General features: G+C 36.7%; 1 protein-coding gene and 1 long non-coding RNA gene across 23 annotated transcripts; one reads left to right on the forward strand and one right to left on the reverse strand.

Annotated features, from left to right (window-relative positions):
• Positions 1-6,114: 6,114 nt before the first annotated feature.
• Positions 6,115-19,256, forward strand: LOC110007519 (uncharacterized). 20 transcript variants are annotated; one of them, XR_016052113.1, is made up of 8 exons: positions 6,168-6,418; positions 6,609-7,432; positions 8,617-8,719; positions 8,840-8,957; positions 9,099-9,292; positions 10,081-10,154; positions 10,365-10,437; positions 11,600-12,179. It is a non-coding gene; the product is annotated as an uncharacterized LOC110007519 (long non-coding RNA). The 20 variants fall into 20 exon arrangements; XR_016052122.1 differs by lacking the exon at positions 6,609-7,432 and having other exon boundaries at positions 6,143-6,418; XR_016052112.1 differs by lacking the exons at positions 9,099-9,292; positions 11,600-12,179 and adding an exon at positions 19,048-19,256.
• Positions 10,595-15,188, reverse strand: LOC110007520 (bidirectional sugar transporter SWEET3-like). Of its 3 annotated transcripts, XM_088862030.1 has the most exons (4): positions 15,097-15,188; positions 14,694-14,752; positions 11,879-11,995; positions 10,595-11,147 (listed from the first exon to the last, which is right to left on the reverse strand). In XM_088862030.1, exons 1-4 carry the CDS (start codon positions 15,131-15,133, stop codon positions 10,902-10,904), a joined length of 459 nt encoding a protein of 152 aa, XP_088718156.1. In that variant the 5' UTR covers positions 15,134-15,188; the 3' UTR covers positions 10,595-10,901. The 3 variants fall into 3 exon arrangements, 1 of the variants encoding a protein (XP_088718156.1); XR_002281412.2 differs by lacking the exon at positions 14,694-14,752; XR_016052088.1 differs by lacking the exons at positions 11,879-11,995; positions 14,694-14,752.
• Positions 19,257-25,506: the final 6,250 nt, after the last annotated feature.

Consider the following 25,506-nt stretch of genomic DNA (forward strand, 5'->3'; position numbering starts at 1 on the left):
GAACTTTGATATTCCTACCCAATTGGCTTTCTATTTTCGTTTTATATATTTTAAATTTTTTTAAAGCTTGTGATTTATGATGAATTAGATAAACATATCCAAATCTAGAAAAGTCGTCAATAAAAGTGATGAAGCACGTCTCCCTCTATGAGTTTTAACATTGAGGAGCCTACAAATGTCTGAGTGGACCACATTCAATATCTCATTAGCTTTTGTCCCTTTTATTGAATGAGTGCCAAGTCATTTTTCTTGACAAGCAGTGTCGACAGATTGGGAATTCAACATTACTTAGATTTGGAATAAGACCCTATTTTATTAACCTATTTATTTTGTCTTTTCTTAGGTAGCAAAGCCTAAGATGCCAAGTATATGCATCCATAACCATTACACAACTAATATAACCAGAATAAGACGAACTTTTATTATCAACTTTTTCATTTACATGAAGAAGGAATACGTTGTGGTCATCAACTAAGTGCCCCAAGCAGAAATTTGTCCACGCTTTCTAATTGATACTTTCAATGATCAAAAGCGGACTTCAAAGCCCTTTCTTATAAACAAGGGAACATATACAATATTTCGTCTCATACAAAGGACAAAATAAACATCAGTTAATACAAGATCGATTATCCCTATATAAAGCCCATAAGTTCGTACACCAATACATCAGAATAGGTGTTGTTCCCCATGTAGATGCACTTCTCCCCGGCTTTTTCTTCTTTAAAGTCCTCAAAGAGACTTTTTGAACTTGTGATGTGCCTATTAGCGCTTGAGTCCACCCACCATCCTTTGATGTCGTGGTCTACCAGCAGGCACTCAAAGACCACACAAACAACTTCACCCGTCTTGCTTCCATTCCCATTATTCTTTGGATTTTACGAGTTTCTATTATGTGGGCAGCGGTTCTTGAAGTGACTTGGCTAACCACATTAGAAGCATTTTGGCCGTCCATGTTTAATTTCTTGGTTGTGGGGCTTAGTTCCTTTATTTTTGAACCTGTTGTTCCTCTTGTTAAACTTCTCTTAAAATTTCTGATTATCAAGCTTGTGTTGGATAAATTTGTGAGGTCCTTGAGCAAGCATGAGTTCACTCCTTTAATCTTTGTTCATATGCTCTTGCTCTAAGGCTAGTTGCATAGGTAGGTCTCCTAATGTAGGAGATTTTGCATTCAACCTAAGTGCAAGTTTATCATTCTTTATGAAGGTGGAAGACTATTTAAGAGAGTAGAAACTTGCATGTGCTCGGGGACTTCATTCCCAACAATGGCTAAGTCCTTAGCGATAATGAGCATCTTGTTAACATGTTCCACTACATTATTACCCTCATTCATCTTAAATGATGCTCTAATAGCAATTGGAGGTGTATTTCAGAGGTTGAGTCGTATTTAGTTTTTATCGCCTCTAGCATTTTCTTAAATGTTTCATGATGCTTGAAAACCTTAATAAGGTCATATTGCATAAAAGTTAACATAGATGTTTTTGCTATGAGGTCATCTTCTAAAAACTTTTCTAGCCTTTTTTTTTCTTCTTCAATTGGTTTATCATTAACTTCTGGTAGATATTTTCTTAGTACATATATTATTATATCTTGGATGAGAAGATATTCAATTTTCCTCTTCCACATCCTAAAATTATTTCCATTCAATTTTTCAACTTTAGAAAGTTCAGCCATTACAATTCTACTAGTCATTTGCAAAGTTTTGTATGAGTAAACTAATTCTTTCTAAGTTCTAAAGAAGCTAAACAAGCCACCAAAAAATTTAATATGTGGTCAATACTTGTACAGAGAGAGCTGTAATTATTTCATAAACAATGTCAGTTATTAATTGATGCCTTAAAAAAATTGAAATAGGCAATCTTCAAATCTATAACTAAACACTATAATTATCAAGATAATATAAAGTTTCCCTTTATATAATATAATTTATTTGGGGTGCATGAGCAACATCAAGTACGTGTGAGCAATATTAGCAGTATAAACGAGCAATCTTAGCAGGAATATGACCAAACAGGAGCCTAAAATTGGGCTTTAATAAAATCAGGCAAAAAAAACAAAAAGTTAACGGATGGTAAAATAAGATTAATACTTGCTAAATTGTCCACCAAAAGAATAACCCAATATTATTATTATTACTTTTTTTTATTTTTTTTACAGTGACTCAAGCTAGTCTCACTCAATCAAACTAGTCTCACTCAGTCAAACAAATGATGAAAACAAACTATAATCCCAACCAGTGATCTGAATCAATTACAAGATTATCAAGTACATACAATTTATGCTAACTTTCTTTACAAATTTGATGACACCGCCTAATCTATAGCAGAATTAAGTTCAAATCTCAATGATTATATAAACAATAAATTAAAATATATTTCCTATATATTAAAGTACAATAAGAAGTTACAAAGCTTTGATACTTATCAATGAACAGAACTGATAAATATATCTCCTATATAAAAAATGAAATCAACACTGTGTTTCACAGGTAATGAACAAACATATTCATTCTTTTAAATGAATAACCACAAATCAAAAGTTATAAAGCTTACTCATCCTCCATATACAAAACCGGCAACATATTTCCTGAAACCAAATAAATTAAATTGATTTGCAGAGAACCAACCAGAAAATAAAATTCAGAAGTCACAGTGCTCAGATTATCCTTAGTGGACAAAACCCACTACCATTCTTGCCCAAGGCTTGAGAGAGAGTAGCGATTATCTTGGGCAAAAGGCTTGAGACCAACTGATTGGGTAATGGCTTTTCTCTTAGGCAAAAGCCTTGAGAGAGAGTAGTGACTATCGTGAAAAAGAGAAGGGCGAGATAAATGCTTTGATGCAAAATATATGGATAATGCGATAAACTCTTATAGAAGAGGATGGGTTTAATGACATGGATAATAGTCACAAAGGAATAACAGAGAGTAACTTTGTGATCATGATGAGATACACGTTAGCAACCAGCAGATGAAACGCACTAAACAAGATAAAGATATTAATGATAAAGAAGATGTTGGGTTTATATAGTCTTTAAAGGCTTTTTGAGTGTGTATTGAAAACATAAAGTTAGTGGGAGTGCGGTCTTTTGAGGACTATATTGAGCGAATAATGTTTGCTTATACCGGACTGTGTTTATTGATCTAGGCCACTCGGTTGGAAAACCTGAGGTACTTGGGCATAAAGAATTAACCGATGAGAGTTTTGAATTAGGCCTTGATGAGGTCGGAGCTTATGCCTAGATGAATGAGCCGAGGGACTGTGTGACCATTGTGTGTGATGGTAGGCCTACTAAGACAAGGGCCAAAACCTCATCCATGCTCTATCACACGGCATGCATATCGATAAATCGTTCGGGAAAGCCGGATATCCACCTTTGGGTGAAGCGTATGCATAATCGAGAGATACCCCTATGCGTCATAGAGTTGTGATCTTATCAGGTCATGGTGACCTTGACTCGTCTCTAAGGGACGACCTGTAATCTACAGACTAGGATTGCAACCCCTTGATTCATCGACCTAACTTTGGTGACCCGCTAAAGAGCCTCTGCTTGGACTGTGGGTCATGGAAAACACTGGGTCGGTTCGATAAAGTTAGTGTGGTCTGTAGTCCACAGTTGAAGGTGGAGTACCCTATAATTACAGATTTAATTCCTAAAACCATATGGATCATTTTCCCATCATATTAATTTAATTGTATTCATTTTATTATTGAAATAATTTTAGTTTTATTATTTGAATTTTTATGAATCTCTCAATATTTTAATTATGACAGTTATTGATTTTACAAAGTTGTAAAAATTCAAATATATATTAATTTGTTTTATTTAATTTTAAAAATTTTTATAAAAATCCATGGGGGCCTAAAGTGCACATGGGCCCACCGTGTGGCATGTGGGTGGGGGCCACATGTGCCACATAGGGGTGGCACGCCCTACCCCTTTGGATTCTTTGTTTGCTTTGTGTTCAAGTCTTTAAGTTATGGTAACTTTGTTTTTGTGGCATGTCGTCAAATGTTGGAAGGGAAATATTGACCATGGCTTTATTTATTTTATAGCAAGTTTGTTTTAAAGGGATATGGTCAATTTCGATAGATAGTAAATATTGACCTTATTTTATTTATATTTGGTAGTATTTATTTGTTCTTTGTGGAATATGTGACATGGATCACGCAATTTTATTGAATGCATGATATTTAAATAAACATGCAATTTTATAGAATGCATGATATTTATTTTATTTAAATATATTGATGGGAAAATGGTTTAAGGAAAGGGGGATAATGGTCAAAGCACCTTCCATAATGTTGATGGCCCATCTATAGAATGAATGGCTCAGATCTCTCACCTCATAAGTCACAGTGATTAACAGTCTAGATTCAATCTCATAAAAGACGCAAACTATGGGAAAACCTTAAAAAACCCTAAACCTAAATATTCACTATAAATAGGGGTGCTCTCCCCCATCTCTACACACCCTCTCTCTCTCTCCCCTAATCTCTCTCTCTTGGAGGGGCATGCCCCACTCTCTCTCCTCTATATTTCTCTCTCCAAAACCCTAGGTAGTACTCTCTCTTTTCTCTAGACCTAAGAAGAAACTAAGGGTTGGAAAAATTAGAGGGACGCCTAAGTTAATTTTGGGGGTTAAGGTTTAGTAGAGAATTTAAGGGTGGTTAGATAGTTTGGCCAAAATCAACTATCCCGGTTCGAGATTGAAGCTAGACCACAGATCCCTCGCCATTGGATGTGGTGACTCGGTGTAGGGTGTAAAAAATCCGGTTGAGATAATCTACGACATCTTTTCTTTTATTTGTTTGTTCTTTATTTTATATTTTCAAGCATAGTGTTAGGTTGTATGAATGGCCTCAAGTTGTTGAGATTTATTTTATTGATGTGTCATTTATTTTTTAGAATTTCTTTTGTTTGTAATAAGACATCTATGAGTGATCTTGTTGCTAAACTTTTAAGGGGTGATTATTATTAAAAAAAAAAAAATTGTTTTTCTCGACAAAAGATCACATCGGTCTTTCTTTCAAAGAACCTAATCGTGAGCATGGATGGTCATGAATTTTGGATTCATCTCCTCCATTTAATTTAGCACTTATTAACTAGAAAATAAAATTAAAGATCAGAGGTCAAATAAGGAACATGATAGCTCTGATACCAGTGTCAGCAAAAATTATTCGAATGGGAGACCAATCCGAGATCAGAGAAGAGATGTCGTGAGGCTGGTAATCGCATAACTAAAATTTTTCCTGCTCTTTTAAGAGAGAAAAGAGGAGATCTGTGTTTTACAAATGAAACTCTGTATAACTTTTTTTTCTAACTCTATTCTTCCTCTCTCAGGCTTTCCTTTCTATAGGGAGAAGAAAAGCTATCCGTTATATTTCTCAACGGGTCTCTGAGAAAACAAGGGTTCCCTAATCTCAGGGATATACATCCAGCGTTCATATGGATGTTGATTCATATGTACGTTGAATGTGATAAACATAGGATTCCTTCCACAATTGTACACTTCCCAGCCCACAATTGTAGGCAAAGTCACGTGAGGCCTTATGGCAATACGTGTTAACATACATATGTTTTCTAAAAAGTGTAAAGCATCTATCTTAAAGATGGATGCAAGTAGGTGTTTATCTACAAACAATGGAAACTAACGGTCCAAATGTTTTCTTACTAGAATTATTAGTTCTAGTTTTTAAAATTTATTGATTATTTTCATATTCATGATCTCCATGTTAGAGATTACATGTCCTTAAAAATCAAGTCTTATCATTCATGTCAAAAATAGATTTATTAAGAGGCCCATATTTTTTCATATGTGGGCTTGGCCGCATAGAAACCGGGTCCAGGTCCTTTAAAAAAAGGTTGAGAGAGAGGAGGGTTTCGTTTTCGAGAGAGAAGGGTTTAAGTGAGGGGACCGTTGGGTTTTGGTACAGTAGGAGGGTTCCGGAGAGAGTACGAAGGGGTTTTTGTTTGGGAGCGAGGACTCTTAGGCTAAATTTTATTTCCTAATTTGGGTCTGATTAGGAAAGGGTTTCCCGGAAAGGTCTTCTTACCCTAGGGTGGGTAGATGCTTTCCAGCTAATTCATGGAGAAATGAATTCACATGGAACTATGTTTCCTTGGCTATTCACAATAAACGTATGAAATTGTCAGTTTCATATGAAAGCAGTTTTTGGTGACTTTACATGAGAACCAAACTGAGTCCTTCAGTAATTTTGGGGTTTACATAAAAATCTAATCAACCAATTCGTTAGTTGGTCCGGGTTGGGTTCTGTCTTGATTCAAGGTTTAAAAAAAAAAAGCTGATTTGGATCACAACCAGCCAATCTATCATCGGATTTGGGGATGAACCGCTTTTCTTGAAACATGGGGAACCAGTTCATTTTTCCCGTAACATGATCGGTTCTATCAGGAACAGGTCAGACCTGGCCCCACTTTTCTTGAAGTTTTTTAATTTGTAATTTTTTTAATGATCAGTTCAGTAGACTGGATTGCTGATTTGCCAAACTGCATCGAAAATCTAACCTTGAATACTCTTGACGTTATGCTCTCAACAGTAACTTCACATTGTAAACCTAAGATTGATGTATTCAACACATTCCTTGCAGGGTCTGGAATCCTCTAGGATATTCATGACAAGAAATGAAAATCTTCTACAGTCTTCATGACTTTAGAGAAGTAAAATGTTCAGACTTAACGAGGGTCGTCACTCATCACTGTAGAGAATGGGGCCCATTTGTCTCTTCTAATTCCATCAGTAATTCATTGATTGATTATCTTACCCCAATTCATCGATTGGTTATCACCCTCAAAACAACTGGAATCTAATGTCTTGGCCTTGGATTCTCCATTGTGTTTTCCCCTTAGAGATGTGATTCCTTGAGTTAGATTGAACGGCAAGGATTGCCATGAGATAAAATTTCGTTTGGATTATTTTAAAATAAAAGAGATAAAATTCCGTTTGGATTCTATAGAGTCAACAACATGCCTGGATTGGGCTGGACTGATTTTGCCTTAAGCCCAGCCTAACAGCCTAGAAGCTTGGCCTGGGCCGGGGTTTTTTATATTACATGTGGCTGGGAACTTTTCTATCATATGTGGTTGGGTCAAGGTAGACAGGGGTCATGTGACGTGTGGCCGGAAAATAATCCAGGTCTGAAACATTATGCCGACGCCTAGAGAATGTTCCGAACTATATATGACCTCAGCTCACATCGCTAAGGGCCTGTTTCATTGTGGGAGAGGGGAGCACTCCTTCCATGCTTTTGTATAGGAGCGGCTTCCAAAAAAAGCATCATTTCTACTTCTTGTGGAAGCCGTCTTTTTTATTTTGCGGCTTGAAGAAATTACACTCTGGGGGTAAATTACCAAATGGGCACTCATATCATATGCCCTTCAAGGTCCCTAGCACTACGTTGTTTATTTTGGACAAGTAAACACCTTCACAAGATCCTTCTTCCCTTTAGTTTTCTATGTATGTTTCTTTTGGTATTTAGTAATTTGAATTCCCTCTCTCTCTCTCTCTCTTTCACACACACACCATGAATTGATGAACACTCCATGTTCCAAAAGGAGATCCAAATGGTTCATAACTTCAAACCTTCATCTTAAAGAAGCTTTTTTTTTATTCTACTTCATCTGCTTCTGCTGTCATATCATCTTTTCATCCTTTAAAGTTTAAAAAGGTTCTATAGAATGCGTGGAAATTTAATTATCTGGGAAACTTCTGTATCAGTGAACAAGATGAGTGGATTGAGGTTCCTGGTTGCGTGTTCCATGTGCTATTTGTTTTTATTCCTCTAATATCCATTTATTTTAGTTATTGCTCTTTCAGAATCACCTTCTTTTTAAATGAAAAATGCAAAATTGGCAGTCTTTGAAATTAGGCAATCAGAACTCCCGATTTTTGGGTTGATGTTGTTTTGTTCCATAATTCCAATCAATACTAATCTTATGTTCATTGAGAAGGACTAGATTGGTACTCCTAACTGTTCTAATTGGGGACTGGGGCAATATCAAACATGGCTCTTCATTTTTCTGTAATTTGTGCTTGCTGCTTCTGATTTCTTCATTATTTGTTCTTGTTTCATGTTTATAAAATACTACTTGTGCTATTTCTGAGAAAGTCCCATTTCGATGGCACATTTAATATCTACAAGATGCGAGAACTTAATTCCTACTGGTTTGCATTGGGTTCCTTTGCCTATGAAGTTTTGCACCACTAGAGTGAGTTTGGACAGACCACCTGTTCTTGGGTAAGTGGCATTCTTGAGTACTTCCAATCAAGAACTAAAGCAAAGCAGGTTTTCTGTTTTAGTAAAATTGGTAATGAATTGCACCATTTTGCGCTCAAGTAAACGTGGTTCAAAAATTCAATCTGAGAGGCTGAGGTGGACCAAATTTCTCGCTAATGCGTTCAATGATTATTCTAGTAGAAACAATACTTTGACTCACTATTAGTGGTGCTTGCAAACTGGCCTAGTTTCTTGAACTGTATATGTGTAGTCCAATTCCATTTTCTCCCCTGTTTCTGGAATCTGATGCACATTGTATTTCTTTGATATTCGTATTTCTTCCTCGCATATTGAGACTGATTGTGGCTAAGTTGGAAGACAGGTTCGAAGGAAACTCAACACAGGTAGCAGAATTGGTTACTGCCAATGGATTCAAAGCTGCATTCGCTCTAAAGGATGGTGCTGAAGGATCTCGAGGATGGCTGGTCTTCATTTTCCCTTCTTTTTTTTTTATAGTCCTCTCCCTATGAATCTTTGAATTCATATGCCATAGCGTTTTACTTGAAAAGTTTAGAGTAATATGATATGTTAACTACCTCTTGCAGAACAGTAAGCTTCCTTGGTCACCTCCCAATAAATAATTTCCTTCCTTGGTGACCTCCCAATAAATCATTTCCTATTGATTTTAGCAATTTGAAGGATACACTCGACGGTTCTCTTGGAGTACGTTTCACTTTCCTTACTATTATGTTTTTCCTTTTTTTTCTTGTTTTTTTTTCTCACAGGTATTATGAGGTTAGGCCAGGGTTTGGTGTATGTTTTCCTTTCTTTTGAAGTATTTGATTAGGTTATTCTAAATATCAGTTGATCAGTATCTGAAGAACAAAAAGAACAAAAAGGGAAGTACACCATAGACCAATGGTATATGGTACACCACAAGGGCATCCATTGTCTGGCAAATGACAGTCAGAGTATAACTGAAATTTTCAATGACAGAGATTCACCTGTGTATCGTTGATCTCTATCATGGGAATGGACAGTGAAGTATAGTGTACCAGGTGCCATACATCACTGTTTCTTTTTGTATTCCATTTCCAAAGTTGAATTTTTTTTCTCATGTGTTTTCATTTTTCATAATTAAAGGTGATGATCAGCAAAAATTTTGAATACTCCCTTTTGACCATGTAGCTGTGTTTTTAGCATTTGTTTTTAATGCAAGCAAGTTTGAATTTCTGTACCATATAGCCCATTTAGTCTTTTTTGATATTGAAATGTGTACCATATAGCCCATTTATTCTTTTTTGATATTGACATTTCAATATTCATAATTTAAATTTTTTAATAGGACCCTTTGCTTGAGAATTCTTATGATAGATCTTTCTCAATTGTCCTGTTCTGTAATCCTTTTCAACCACTGTTTAATAGACACACTTTGTATTTTAAACAACACCCTTATTCTTGAAATTTCCTTCCCATATATTCTCCCACATTTTAAACCTATTATTTTGTTGCAAATGTTTTCACCGTTGGTGACAAATATCTCAACCTATTAACAACATTCAATCATCTTTCTACATAGTACTTTCCTTAAATTATTTGCATATTTTATGGAACATACGTGACACTGCTGTTTCATGGGAGGCAAGTTTCTTTGAGCTGTCACTTATTGTACCACTTTGTTCCATTTTGAGGATTTGATTCTAATTTGGAAAACATACAATACCATCTAAAAAAGAAGATTGAGTTTACTCTTTTCATTCTTTATTGGCCTCACTATGATCAACTCTGTGGTGTTTGTGTCATCTGAATGTTCAATTGACTCAAGATAACAAATTGGTGTAAACAGGAGGATTCAAATGCAATTTCTGTTGCCTTGGTCTTGCTGCTGCTACAGGATTGGGTGTACTTGCTATTTCAGAGGTGAGGCTAATTAGTTTTGCATACTTTTAGTATAGTGTCACTCTGAATTAATGCATCTCATGGGTAGATCTATTTTCAATGTATATGGTAGTTCTGTTTGTTAGCATTTTTTAATTTTATAACTATCACATCAAATGATGTTTTATCAGTTAAGTTTATGTGATTTTTCAATTCATGGATTATATTCTGATTAGAAGATTTTTACACCAGATTGAACTGCACTCCAGCTTTTGGGCTTTGCTGTGGCTTTCCAGTTTATTACAAGAAGCTCCTATTTGCAGAGGTTAGTTCTTTGCTGCAAAAGGCAATACCATATATTTACACCATTAAACTTATCTGTACAAAATTTTCGTGCCACGAATAGGGAACTTATAGTCAGGGCTATAAGTGCATGGATGTAGCTCCATGGTTTAAGCAGGACTTTATAGCAGTATGTTCCATGTCAAACCCTTCCTTGATTTATATGATACCTTCAGTCCAGCCTCTTTACAATTTCTCTTTAATGATGGGGCAGCAAAATTTTCCATGACTACTGATATTTTACGTGAACTTGCCCTATTATTATCAAATCATAACTCAATTTTCTCAAACAACTTTGCATCCCTAATATAGATTCTCTATCTTGTAATTCTTAGCTTATGCCGATTTCTCATAATACTAAAAAATGAAAAACCAAGGGATCACTTGCCCAATGCATTGCCTTTCAGTGAATTCCCTTGTACCTCACTTATCCACAGTCATTATCAACTAACAGTTAGTGGGTTGATTGAATGTGTTTCCATCTTTGGCTCGCACCTCGAATGTCATTTCTAGATCTATGATTGCCTTCTCTAAGTCCACATTTTGAGTTTTTGTCATGTTTGGGTTCCCCATATCGGCCTTCTTCTCCACATCCGATATTTGAGATTCCACCATGTACCCCTTATTCTTTCTATAAATGAAGAAGATCACAAGTTGCAAAAGGGCCAGTGGGCAGCCAACAAAATTTGGTACCTGCAAAAATAATCAAAGATTGGTGAAAAACAAAAAGAAGGAAGATACGTCTTTTAATCCAGGTATTTTAAGCACCAGTCCAAAGTAAAATGGCTTTCTATAAAACACAAAAGGGTTCTAGTGCTACAATATGACGTCTTGGTTGGCGACTGGCAGACCTAAGATCTGATGGGTAGACCTCACCCATGTTTGGGCAAGATTTGGACTTGATGGGTGAGGTCCAGGTCCAAATCTTGAGTCTGGATACTATTTGGGTTTGGGTCCGCATACATGTGGACCTGATCCGAATTTATTGATTTAGTTTAAATAGATATATTTACAGTTATAACATTTATATGTGCTTAATCCCCACCATTATTCTTTTATAAAATGAACGGTAAGGATTAATCCTCTTATAACTAACCCTTTATCTTTAGGGTTTTGATCTCTCTTTCTCTCCTCTCTTTGATTAGGGTCCGAGTCCATTATAAACAATTCGGGTCGGGGTCAGGGTCCAGGTCCAGGTCCTCGTCCCGGTGTATATTTTTGGGTCGGGTCTAGGTCCTTGGACTTGGACCTAGACCCAGACTGGACCCTTGCCACTCCTACGTGTTGGATTTCATTCCTGCCATGGGTAGAGGACCCATTCCCGCTGACCTGGGGATATTCAAGGTATCGATAATTTATGAGGAAATATCAAATAAGAAGTAATGATAAATGAAGAACAAAGTTGTTGGGTTTTAGTATTTTACTGCAAGGATGATGTCGTGGCCCAGCAAGCCGTAAGTCATCCGAAGTAAACTTGCGAGAAATGAGAATAGGGACAAGTAGAAAGGCATGTATTTCACACTCTTGATCTCTACAACCCTCTTGTGTAATCATTCAACATAATGAGGCAGAATTAGTGTACTATAAAATTTAGCATACTATAAAAAAAAAAAAGAATTTCAAGTTCTAAAATAGTACATCTTGTAACAAGTTATCTGGATTATTTATTTTTAAGATTTTCGAGTGTTTATAAATTTGCTTTATTCATACCAACTTCAAGTTATCATAAGGTTTCCGATACAGAAATTATATCTCCAAAAATATTTTAGAGATGTACCTTAGTTCTACTGTATGAAGAGAGCACCTTACACAAATGTAAATGTATGACAACTTAGAAACCGTGGTTTGGTCCCTTTTGGCACTTTTCATAATTTGGATAAAGTATAGGCATAAAGGGATACAACTTCAATTCAAATCAATGGTTTAGGTAAAGAGTAATTTAAAAATTTGAACTATTTAATAGCAGGGACTCTTGTCGTTATGAAGATGAGCGACGTCGCGGGGGTTTAATTAAGGGCTTGTATAGCGTACTCCACTGAGTGCACACTGTATGCTTGCTCTCACTTGCAAACTAGAAGAAATACTGAATGTGAATTTTTGGGTATCCATTTCATAATCAACAAGTAAGTATTTACAAGAAAAAATAAATAGTATTCTGAGTTTTGAAACACTTAGAACTCACCTAAAAACTAAAGGAAAAAGTTTGAATAGAGCCGAGGCTCTAAACAATTAAATTAGAACCCACCTCAAAACTTTCACTAGAAGAGGTTGTTTTGATGTCCAAATATCCTTAAAGTGATTATCTCGTCATCAAGATGCATGGACTTGAGAAAAAATAGAATTCAAGTTTTAGAAATTGTGCATCTTGTAACACAATTTTGGACCGTCAAATTTCAAGATTTTCAAGATTTCATGTCCTCTGAGGGCATTATTTGGTCGTCTTCCTATCAAATTTCCTGATGGACCACAAATGAACTTGTAGATGAGAAAGTGCCTCAAGTGAAAATGCACTCCAATACTGACTATGGACTTCCAAATCTTGGGAAATTTGTGATCAAACTCATTTACCTCTTATTTTTTCAAAGGAACATGTTTAGGAAGTTCTATGTCAAACAACTCACCAAAATTAGGTGGGTTACACAGACATGACCAAATGTACATTGTTTTACACTTTGTCCTATGGGACCACCTATAAACAGGGACCCATTCCCAAATAAACATATCGAAAATAATATGAAAAATAAATCTGGAAATTTGTGATCAAACTCATTTACCTCCTATTTTTCAAAGGAACATGTTTAGGAAGTTCTATGTCAAACAACTCACCCAAATTAGGTGGGTTCCACAGACGTGAACAAATGTACATTGTTTTACATTTGGTCCCATGGGACCACCTATAAACAGGGACCCATTCCCAAATAAACATATCGAAAATAATATGAAAAAGTGACGAAAAAAGAGGGCTTCTTGGGTCACGATGTCTCCACATTTTTAAAAGTTGTATTTCCAACTAAACACCTTTCAATTTATTAACTAGTATGGTCCATAACTATTATGAGTATGGTCCTATATGGAGGATGCAATTTCTACCTTTCTACCATCCATGACCCATCATAGATAAAGAGATAATTAAAGGAAATGTCTATAGTGATACTATTTACTTTTGATACAAGAAGATCACATATAAGACCAATTTGATGTGAAATAAGGCAGTCGAGGATGTATCATTGATTGGGCATAAAGTCCATATAAAAATTTTGTCTGGGACGCAGTGGGAATTTTTGCCACCTTTAATGCAAGGTGGTCACAATCACTCTCGTCTTTCAGATTTCCAATCATGTGGTTATGAGTGTGTCATTTACTACACCCGAAATTCAAAAATTAATTACTCGAAATTTGTGAATATTCTAAGCCGTCTAATTTGACATCTAATAGCTAGTAGTAACAATGTTATAGTAAAGATAAATGGTCTCATAATATATATATATATATATATATATATATATATATTTATTTATTTATTTTATTTTATTTTATTTTTTATTTTTTTTGGATAAGGGTAATGAGATTTCAAAAACACTTTTGGAGTGAGATACATCAGTTTAACTGAAAAGAGAAACCAGCAAAATTCTATCTCTACAAAGGGATTTGTAACTAGTATTTTTTGACGAGTGGGGTGAGTCAACTTGGACTCGTCTAAGTCACTTGCTAAACTGCTTGTTGAGACCGGAACACCCTCCAAATCTGGGATACACATAATTGTATAATTGATTTACTCTTGGACTTAATCAATTATAATTAACTTATTATGAACATTCTATAAATTGTTTTATTTCTCTAATTTTTTTCTATATTTTTGTGTTGTCTTAAAAAATGATCTTTAACCCGTTCTAAGTTTCTTTCTATTTTTTTGAAGTTTATTATCATAATTTAATTACTTTTTATGTTGTTTATCATTTTTTTTTATTCTTTTTCTTGATTCTTACCTATTTTTAATGATTTTTCCATTGTGTTTTTGCTCACTTGAACCATACTTCCATTTATTGAATAAATGATGAAAGACAATAAGATATTTTTGTCATGACATCAAAAAGAAAAATGATAGGGGTGGCAACAGGTCGGGTTGGATCCAGTAGGACCCAAACCCAAAAAATGATATGGAACCCAGACTCGAATAATGTTTGGGTCCAAGTCTTGGACCCTGACCCGACCCATCGGGTCTAATTTTTAAACCCATACCTCGACCCAAATCGGGTCTACCCTCAGGTCCTGGGTTGGGTCCGGGTCCTTTGCTACCCCTGAAAAAGGAGAGAAATATAAGTTATGGTCCTACGATATGTTGGCACTGAGAAACATTAGTTGTGGTCTTCTTTTGTAACCGAGCATTATACTCTTATTAGTATACATAAGATTTTATTAGTTATAAACTATGACAGTTAATATCACCACGTAAAGCTTACGTCTTTCTCCTAATACTTACATTCGTGCTGCGTACAATAATAAAGAAGCTGCATTACTTATATAATTGAGCAAAAAATTCAATCAATATCATCATCATCTTCCGAGCCTTATCCCAACAAGTACATTAAATGCTTATTTCATAAGGCCAAAAATAAAAAACTATACAAAAAAAACACAATACCAATTATTCCAACTCCCATCCGCAAGTCACTTCCCATGGTTTTCCTACTAAGTGGTGGCGACAAAAGGAAAAGCTTGAGAAAAAAAGGCCACAGCTCTCTGGTTAGGCTATTGGATCCCTTTATATAGCCCCTTTTTATTCTCTTATGTAGTTTATATTGCAAAAAAAAAGAGAAAAAAAAAAGCATTTAATTCTTCGACTAAAAATGAAATTTACCAAAAATCCAAGATAGTTGTTAGTGGCTTAGACTAAGACAAGCAATAGCCTTATCAACATTTTAAACCATTTTCCTTTTCTTTATTTCTATTTAGAAAATTTGTGAAAAGAGAGGGACAGAATAATAAGTTGAGAAGGAGATTTGCATAGAGGAATATGTAATATGGCTTCCACCAATGCTCCACTTGAGAGAAGGTTGTGGTAGTGAGGGTTCTAATCTAGGGAACAAATAATCTGCTTTTATTCCAATAAATGAACAATTCATGGAATTTGGAATCTATGTTGAAGGGTACCAAAAATACGAATTCATGAGGAATTGCAAAGGAAAGGCAGTGTACTATTATTCCAAAAAAGATGGAAAAAGAAAAGGAAAAAGGAAAAGAAAAGAAGAAATATAATGAAAAAGAATATTACAAGTTGAGAGTAAGCAAATAATTGAAAGTGTAAGCTCCAATACTGGGAATAGAAGGGGATGGAATTAGGCTTTGAATGGCTGAGTTTAACTGAAACACAATATGGATGGCCCCAAAAAACATATTTAAGGAAAATGCACCGAAATTTCACTGAAATTCAGCCCGAATCCATAATATTTTGAGAGTAAACAGTCTGGCGTTTTGTCATTATACAAAATTCGGCCAAAGACATGAGGCCTTAATTCGTACTACTGTCATGTTGTTGAAAAGCAACTGCAAAAATATTCGGAAATTTACTAAAACATGAGAATAATTTGTGGAGAGAGAGAGATCAATATATCATGTGTTACCTTGTATCATTTGTTATATAATTCTTCCTCATCTATTTTCCTGCTTCTTAGGTAATCCTCGTGCTCATTCTTTTATTCTTTTTAAGCTTTAGAAAAACTAACCCATATCCTTCGTGTGCCTAACCTAACAAGGAGGTAGTTCACTTTGTTCGTCCTTTCACGTTCCCTTCATTTCATCCAACTCTCTTTTTTTTTTTGGAATGTGTACTATGAGACTGTTTTTTCTTTGTTACAAGGAGGTCACAAGTGTTACTAGCCATTGTATCTCAAATTGGATGTCTTCGGGTGTGTCACAAACTTAAATTTTCTTTTTTTTTAACAACTTTGAGTCTAGTCAATGATGCGTTCACAACGCCCCGATTTGAAATCCGGTGGCTAAGAATAATTGTGACCTCTTTATATTGAAATAAATGGTCCCATTATATACTTTTTATTCTTTATTTATTTGTTCTTTTTATTGAAATTCATAAAGTATGAGAGTGATATTTATTGGTTGGCACACTTTTGCTCTTGGGCAGGAAGATATTTTATTTTGGGCAAAGGTAGAGGTAAGACAGGTCTCAATGCGAAAACACAAGTAAGAAACGTGTTGTTAGCCTTCAATCTCGCATTGAGATCCGTGTTGGTAAACATATTAAACAAAAGAATGGTTGCAAAAAGATAAAGAAATGCTTTTTCCATTGCCTACACAATTGTAGCTGTTTGAAAGCTTCACACCCACCCCACCCAACACATCCAAAACAAACTTCACTTTCCATAATGTGTGTGCCCAGAATCTCAAAGTTGTCGCCTTGGTCTGCCTTTGTGTTGTGCACATTGGGTTGGTACCCACCCATATCACAACGACTTAAATTCTCTTTGCCTTTGTCGAGTAGACAGACTAACTGTTTAGATGCCTGCTGTTCCTTTCACAACATTGTGCCTCTCCTTTGGTTTTGGGCAAGTGATTTTCACAATATTGTGCTTCTTCTTCTTGGTTTTGGGCAAGTCATTTGAGACTTTTTATATGTGCCTCCGTCTACTTGCATTGATATGTTTAAAGGAAAATTGGACGAAGATCCTCACTTTCCATCTGTGCTTCCATGTTCCATGCATACAAACACCCCATATTAATTTATTTCACCTAGTGATTTTTATGGAAAAGGTTTCTATAATTCAACAATAGCATAGAAGATCGAAGCTTCCCCTACCATCCAGCCGTCCAATTTTGATCAAGAGAGTCACTCACCGTGTGATCTTAGATCCGATATCTCAAAGTATTTTATTTTTAACTTTTTTTATACAAATTGTATGAATATGAAATTTGGTACATGCCATACTCTCATTGGGGCACACCCATAAACATTATTAAAAAAAAAATTTTGATAAAATATAATGATGAAAATACCCCTTAAAAATATTTTGTTATTTTATTGTATTGAAAATATTATTTTTATATTTTTCTCTAGTGTGAGTTTAATAGAAGATTGCATGTACAAAACTTGGTTTCAAAATAGTTTATAAAAAAAAAAAAAAAAATAGTGTAAAGATGTGACATTGTGATTGGGGTAATCTTAGCCCTCCATTCAGAATGAACGGTTGGATAAGGGGAAGTATATATGGTTTATATTGTAGGAGAAACATAGAAAGCTTGCTCGATCATTATATTTAGTAATCTTCATCTAAGTGAAAATGAATACACTCTGGAAAATTTAGTTTTGGCATGAATAAGTGACAGGATGAGAGAGAGTAGACTTAGATGGGCTGGTCATGTGTGGCGCAAACCCAAGACGAAACCTGTTAGGAGGTGTGAGTTAGTTCAAGTGGAAGGCTAGAAAAGAGCAAAGGGTAAGCCTAAAAGGACATGGTTGGAAGTAGTGAGAAAAGATCTGGTGAGTTATAGCCTCACTGAGAGTATAGCCTTTAATAGAGCAGAATGGTAGATCAGGATTCGTGTAGCCGACCCCAATTAGTTGGAAAAAGGCTTTGACGATAATGATGATGAAGTAATCTTTACATGAGTTTATCTGTGAGTTTGTCTACTATTTAGGGCTTCATGTTTTTCCTCCAGGATGCTAGCCAACCATCCGTCCAATCTCAAAATGGGCGGTTGAGAGGAGAAGTGAATGCCAATTAGAGTGCTTTTATCCTGTGTAAAAAACTCGACTGCCCGAGTGAATGCGACATTTGGTAACCAGTTGGGATCAGCGAATTGCCAATCAGGATTGACAAATAGTTTTGATTCTCTGTGTGAGAATTAATCCATAAAAATACAAAATAATAATAAAAAAGTATAATTTCGGGAACTATGTGAACCCATAGGAACCGGACAACCGGCTTTTAAAATGCTACTTTATTCTATTGGGATTGTATACGACAAGATGACTAAGGTGCTCAAGGGTGTCTCACAAGATTAATAAGAATCATTTCGACTTTGTAGTGCAGCACATCCGGTTTCAAATCTACTAAAGGCGATTGTGTCCTTGAACAAAGGTAAATGGACTTCGTACTTTTACCTATTGTATTTATGTATATTTCTTATATTATAATCACAATTAAGAATATCAGACTGGACAGGCAGTCTAACCGGTTGAACTGACGGATGGACCCTTGTTCAGTTTAGCATAAGCAAAAAATTAAGATTTTTTGAGAACTGATCGAAACTTGTGATTGATTGGTTGAACTAGTTTGACTATAGGTCTTACCGGTTCCCTTGGATGAGTGGACTCAATCTTTCCCCACCTTTCTTGCTATTGTTTGGTGTAATGTTTTACCTTTCTTTTTCATCTTTTCTGTTTTGATTGCACATGATATTTTAATTCCAAAATCAGTGATCCAAAAAATCTTGAGATTTTGGAAAAAAACCATCACCCTAACAACTTTTTATTTTGTTCCATTTTGGCATGCTTTCTTTTCTGTTTTGCTGCACTTTTTTTCTTATTATCTAAAAAACACTCTCTCATGTATCATACTGTATCTATGTCTTAATGTAGATGATTGGGCAAATGTTGAAGATGACTACTCTATGGAGGCCACAGGACATTGATTAGAAGCTTGAGTTTAGTTATCTACTTCAACGAATAACGATTGTGCTAATGGGAAATAGGAAATTTAGATTTATTTCACTGTAATTGATTTAGAAGAGTAAGCTCCAATTCACAATAAATCCAAGGGGAAGATAGAAATGACTGATGGATGATAATATCATGAGAATCTGACATGATTTTTAAATTATTATTAATTTATAATATAAATTATATATTCTTTATTAGTTCAAAAAGTCGAATAACTTTTATTTTCTTATATATATGTTTATGGAGCATGGACAATGATAATTTATAAAAGGTGTGGTTTGTGTCGAGCCGAGGCTCTAAACAATCAAATTTGAGCCCACATTCAAATAGTGTCAAGAAATGTGGTTTTAATACTGGAAATTTTTTACTAGCCTTAATATATATTTTAATCTTTAATTATAAAATTTAAAACTTCAAAAATAGGGTAGATCGAGCAGGTCTATGGAAACTTGAGTAACTTAAAAATTTACGGTCAAAAAATGTGTTACAAGGTGTGCTATTTCCAAAACTTAAAATCCATTTTTTTTCTCAAGTCCATGCATGATGTCAAGATGATCAATTTGAGGATATTTGAGCATAAAAAAAAACCTCTTCTAGTGAAATTTTTGTGATAGGCTCTAATTTGATTGTTTATAGCTTAGGCTCTATGTAAACTTTTCCTATTTATAAATAGTAATGTAATTTATGAAAATTTAAAGTCTCATATTTAATTTTTTGCACGAGTTGCACTTTTACAATAGTTTTTGAAAAATCTCCAATTTTCAACCAACTTTTCATGTATTTACCTTATAATCTTCTTATTTTTATTGAAAATTTGAAATTTAATCAAATTTTATTTTGTATATACGTAAAATGATCTGGCTAGCCTGATTGGCGATCAGAACAATTTTAAATAGACAAATCCCTTCGTCGGTTCATGCACTGGTTGTAGATCCCCCATTTTAAATCTAACAAATTCTATAGTTTCTTGAACCTTTAGGATCACACTTAACCTAGTAAACCCAAATCCATAGTTCACACAACCTATCTTGTGACCTGGAACCAGTCTGCCTGCCCGGGACGGTGCAAGAACCCTGTTTTGACCCAGATTCCTATACATGCCTTGTTTTACCAAAACAATCATTAAAAATAGTAAAAAAAATCCATTTTGACCCAAATTTCTCTGAGAGCTTCACAAAAGGCTGAGGAACACACCTGAAAAAGAATATTTTAATTCGGATAACTCTGTGTGAGGAAACACTAGCCATGTCGCCCAGCCTGGACTGGGCAACACGCCCACCTAATGTCACCCAGATTTGGGCGATACGGCCCTTGTCGCTCAGATCCGTGACCCTCAAAATTCATTTTTTTGGATGGGGATGCATTTGTTACTCCCAGTAGATTTTGACCCCTATGAAGCCTCTTTTCGTGGCCATTTGACAAGGGGACAAAGATAAAAAACCTGATAGAAATCAGAAACTCTAGAGATAGCTTCAAAAAACCCTAGCCTCCTGAAACCCTAACCCTTAAGCCTAAAGAAACCCGGACCTAAGGCACAACAACCCTAGATTAGAACTAGACCTATGGCACAACAACCCTAGATCTAACCTTTTACACCAGAAATCTGTTGGTCAACATCCGAATCAGAGAGGCAAATAGTACGTCGGTGGTGATACGGCCGAGCCGTAGAAGGCTCGAGAGTCCCGGGCCATCCGACCTAGTTTGGTATTGTTTCTTCTTTCTTTTTTCTTCTTTTATTGTTTTGATTTTATTTTATTTATTTTGATCTGTTAATTTTCTTTAAAAATCGTATTTTAGTGTCATGGATCATGCTGGCTCTGCCAAATATCTGAGAGTAGATCTGCTCGTTCCCGAGCAAATCTGGCCTCAGATTTGAATTCGATTTGTCCCACTTTGTTTACCACTTTATTTATTTCATTTTCACTAGTTTAAGGTGTTAAGATCGAGGGATCTTTACCGGAAGATCTGTCAGATTTTCATCGTAAACAGCGTGGCGCCCTCCGTGGGGCATTTCGAGCTTGATCCAAGCGTCAAAATACAATTTTTATTTATTGTTTTCCACTGTTTTCAGTCACAACAAGTCCCAAAAGTCGGCAGTAACCAGGATCCAGGTTTCAATGCTACGAAATCATGATTTTTCTAGGTGACGCCAGCCGTGTCGCCTGGGCGACACCACCAGTGCCACACGAATCCAAGGTGACACTTCCCTTATTGCCAAAATTCAAACGTTTTAGAATCTTCTGAAACTTTGAAAATCTGTTCTAGGGTCTCTTTTGTGACTGTTCATACACTTTTAGAGCAAAATAAAATTTTTAAAAATACCAAAAAAATATTTTACTTGATACAAATTTGTCCTATCTACTTTTCTCTGTTTAATCTGTTTTAATTTATTTCATCATAAATAATTTTTTTTACTTCTTATTCCAAGTTTAAAGTAGTATTATTTAATCAATATTAACAATATAAACATACAAAAATAAATAGAAAAAAGGAAATCGTTTGCGCAACATTAGCAGACGCCAATAGTGCCACTTGGGCGACACCACCCGTGTCGCCCAACTGCAAGTGTCCCATAAAATTTTTGGGACCCCACAGGCATATTCCAGGGACTTTGGGCTCCCTTTTGACTAATTTTTAACTTGAAGTAAATTTTTTAAAAATATAAAAAAATATATTTTACTTCAGATAGGTATGTGTTGTTTCTGACCTTTTTTTATTTTATTTTAGTTTATTAATTTTGACCGAAACCATGTTTTCCCTGCTTTGAAAATGCTTATTTTAACTGTGTTCATCAAATTTAAAAATATAAAAAAATAAAAAATAAAAAATATACATCAGGGTTGCTTACGCCATCCCTGAACCATGTCCCGTTTGAGTCATCCTCGACTCAAGCCGTGCACGACTTAGCACGGATTGTTCCTGGCCTCATTGTCCTTGACTATACCTTCTTAGGGGTTTCCTACCCCTTCATCTATAATGTTCTTGGAGCGAGTCTCGCCTCAAAGCGAGCATCACTAGGCACGATTAGTACCGAGTGCTCATTCATTTTCTTTCTTGTTTTGTGTGCATTGTGTGCTTGACTTTATTTTTGATTGCGTGCTACCTTACACACTCCAGCACACACCGTACTGGGAATGCCCAGGAAACCAACAAACAAAGATTTCGAAAACTCCAAAAATCCACGTTAACGGTGTGAGGGGAACCTAGCTTTGAGAGTCGAGGCGGTTAGGATTCACATAACTTTAACTGTGAGCGCCTGTCCGTAATCCTTGGCGTCAAAGCAACTCCGCTATAGCAGGACCTGGTGAACATCCTATAACAAGAGGCTAGGACCTATGTGGGGACCTATATCAGCCTAGCCGCATTTCAATAGTTAGGAACCCACTCTCAAGCCAAGCCTACCTATAATCATACTAGATCAAAAAATTTTGTGTGCTTGCTTGCTTATTTCTCTTTGTTAATCTTAGATCCCAGTCCGGACCTGCTTTTGGTTCGAGCTGAAACCTCTGGGTCCAAGTCCAGGCTTGTACCCAACTTTGCCTAGGTTCGAACCAGGTTTCGTCTTGGTCCGAACTTAGGCCCCCCCTTGGTCAGAGCCAAAGGCTCGTTCCTAGTTCATCTTTAATCCAGTCTGGGCCCATACCTGGTTTGATCATCAAAACTCTCTAGACCTAAGTCCAGGCATGTACCCAACTTAGCCCAGGTCCAAACCAGGTTCCATCTTGGTCAGAACCTAAGTCCCCTCTTGGTCCAAGCCGAAGGCTCGTTCCTAGTTCATTTTGATTCAGTCTGGGTTTGCACATGGTCTGATCTTCATAACCCTCTAGGTCTAAGCCCAGGCTTGCACCTAGCTCAGTCCAGGTCCGAACCAGGATCACACCTAGGTTCGAACCGAGACCCCATTCTTGGTCCGAGCCGAGACTCGTACCCATCTAGTTTAGATCTTTGTCTAGATTCTAGCATAGGTCTAAGCATAGAGTTAACGCTAGAGCTAGACTAGGCTTACCCTAGTTTAGGGTCTGAACTCAAAACCCATTGAGTCTAGCAAGTCTAGGTTCCAATCTAGCCTTAGCCTAGGTTTTAGTTAAAGTTTTGCCCCTAGGATCAAGCCAGGTCTGCCCTCAGTCGTCGAATCTAGCTCTTACCTATGTCTAGATTCTAGAACCCAACCAAAGCAATAACCATGTCAGTCACTCAAGGAGACCATGATGATCACTCCTCGACCGATTTTAAGCCTAACCTGCCCAAACCTAAGGACCAGTATGCTGCAATCCCTTAGAATTATCAACAGACTTCAGGCCAATCTATTATCCAATGCCCAGGTCTTCAATAAGAGGCAGAATCGCATGGGTCCACCTCTAATCCTGAAATCGGTGTGATCCGAAAAGCTAATTCAGCCCGAAAGACTCTGAATAGTCTAGGGGTCTGACCTGACGTCATCCTACTAAGGATTTTAAGTAACCAAAGTAGAATTCGAGTGAGGGAAGAAATTCGTGCAGCATCTAACGCCAATCCCTACAACTCGAACTTAGATAACTCTGGGGAGAAGCGATCTCAAAACCCAGGCCCACCTAAGTTTAGGGGATCAAACCCAACCTCGATTCACCATAGTACAACTCATGATGTCCTGAACATTGTGCGAAGCAAATGTATCAATCTAGACCAACCGTTAGGCAAAATAGGCATCCAAGCTGCCCTTAAAAGTCTAGTTGACCTAGGTTACACTGTTCATGCCTTAGCTTAAGGGTCGAACCCAAAGCAAATTAGTGGTATAGGTCAACCTAGCACAACCAAGTCAGCCGATTCTCCAATCGGTCCCTCTGTTCAGCCTGTTCAACAAATCATGTAATTTCTGCAACCGGTGGCAACACTTATCGGTCAGTACGCCCCTCAGGCACAAATGTATCAAACTGCCTCGGTGACTGCGGTTCAACAATCTTAGACCCAAGGAGGCCAACATGTACCCCAAATCTCAACTTACCAATCTACACTTGGGAACCCATCGACCGATGGGCCTACTATCAGGCCAAATACTCAATAAGAAGGCACCTTAAAAGTGATACAGGATATGCTCGTAAGGATGGGCAAGCATGAAATTCTACCCCCAAAGGCTTATGTTCAAGAGACCCTTGGAGGCATGAAGGGCCTTCCCCCAGGATATGTCGTCCTAGAATTTAGAAACAAGTTCAATGGGAAGAGCGATCCAGACATCACGTCAACGCGTACCTCCTCTCTGTTCGAGCTTTACAAGACATACCTAACCAATTGAAGGCCACATTTTCACAAACATTGATCGGCGAAGCCTTGAACTAGCATTGGAGAATAATGTCTGCTCGACCACACATCACTCCAGACGAAATGTCCAACCTATTCGTCTCTCACTACCGCCGGTCGACACCAAGACCTCTCTCCCTGGACGAGCTAGCGCAACGAAACAAAAGCCAGGAAAATCCTTCAAGGATTTCATCGGTCGATTCCATGAGGCGGCGATGCGGTCATAGAATGTCCACTTACAGACCCAGCCAAAATTTCCATGGCCTTGAAGAATGCCGCTCTGGAATATAGGACCTTTTTCAGCCAACGCCTTACTCTCTATTCCTTCGACTCCATGATCGAGCGGGTGGCGTGACATGAAAGGGCAAGAGGGACACTCCTCAGCACCAGGCCTAGCAATAAGCCAATAACGACTCACCAAAATAAGAGAAAAAATAATAACAAAGGGAAAGCTTATTGTTGTTAACGGACCTGCTCAAGGTTCAGCCACTCAGCACAACAATCAGAACAAAATTGAAGGGGTCAACCTTGAGCCAATGCTCAATATAATAACTAAATGCGAGAGGATAATTTCACCCCTCTCAAAGATCCACTAGAAAAAGTGCTGAAATTACTCCTGGCTAGAAACAAGGTTTACCTCACGCCACCATCCGAACCACCGTTTCAAGTCATTGATAAGAGCAAGGGACCATGCTCATGATACTCAAAACTGCATATATTTGAAACGGATGATTCATGGGTTGATCAATAGGGGGGACATCACTGTCGCACCTAGAAATCAACCTATCGAAGAGCCTAATCAAAGATGGGTATCTTCACAAACCCTCTCCTTAAAAATATGGTCACAAGGACCGAAAAGCCGAGAGCTCAAGAAAACGCAAAAGAGAACATTGTCATTCACATGGTTGAGAGTGGAGACGAAGCAGAAGACGATCTTAGTCAATTCATATTGGCTTGTGACCATCACTTTCAAGATCCCGAAAAAGATCTCTTGAGCATTCTAAGAGGAAATCCTTCATCTCCAAACCTCGATAACCTTCCCGAATGGGACCAGTATGGCGAAGATGATACCTTAGAAATTGATATGGTCAGAACCAATGAAAA

This window comes from Amborella trichopoda, chromosome 1 (genome assembly GCF_054954075.1).
Source record: "Amborella trichopoda isolate Santa Cruz 75 chromosome 1, AtrichopodaSantaCruz75HAP2 v2.0, whole genome shotgun sequence".
Classification (NCBI taxonomy): Eukaryota; Viridiplantae; Streptophyta; class Magnoliopsida; order Amborellales; family Amborellaceae; genus Amborella; species Amborella trichopoda.

What these genes read in the sequence shown, in the direction of transcription:
- LOC110007520 (XM_088862030.1), bottom strand. Translation starts at nt 15,133, where the DNA reads ATGGGAAGTGACTTGCGGATGGGAGTTGGAATAATTG. An exon ending in GATGGGAGTTGGAATAATTG is followed by an intron (nt 14,753 to 15,096) that starts GTATTGTGTTTT and finishes CTCCTTTTTCAG; the next exon opens with GGGTAGCAAAGGACCCGGAC. An exon ending in GCCACGACATCATCCTTGCA is followed by an intron (nt 11,148 to 11,878) that starts GTAAAATACTAA and finishes TTATTTTTGCAG; the next exon opens with GTACCAAATTTTGTTGGCTG.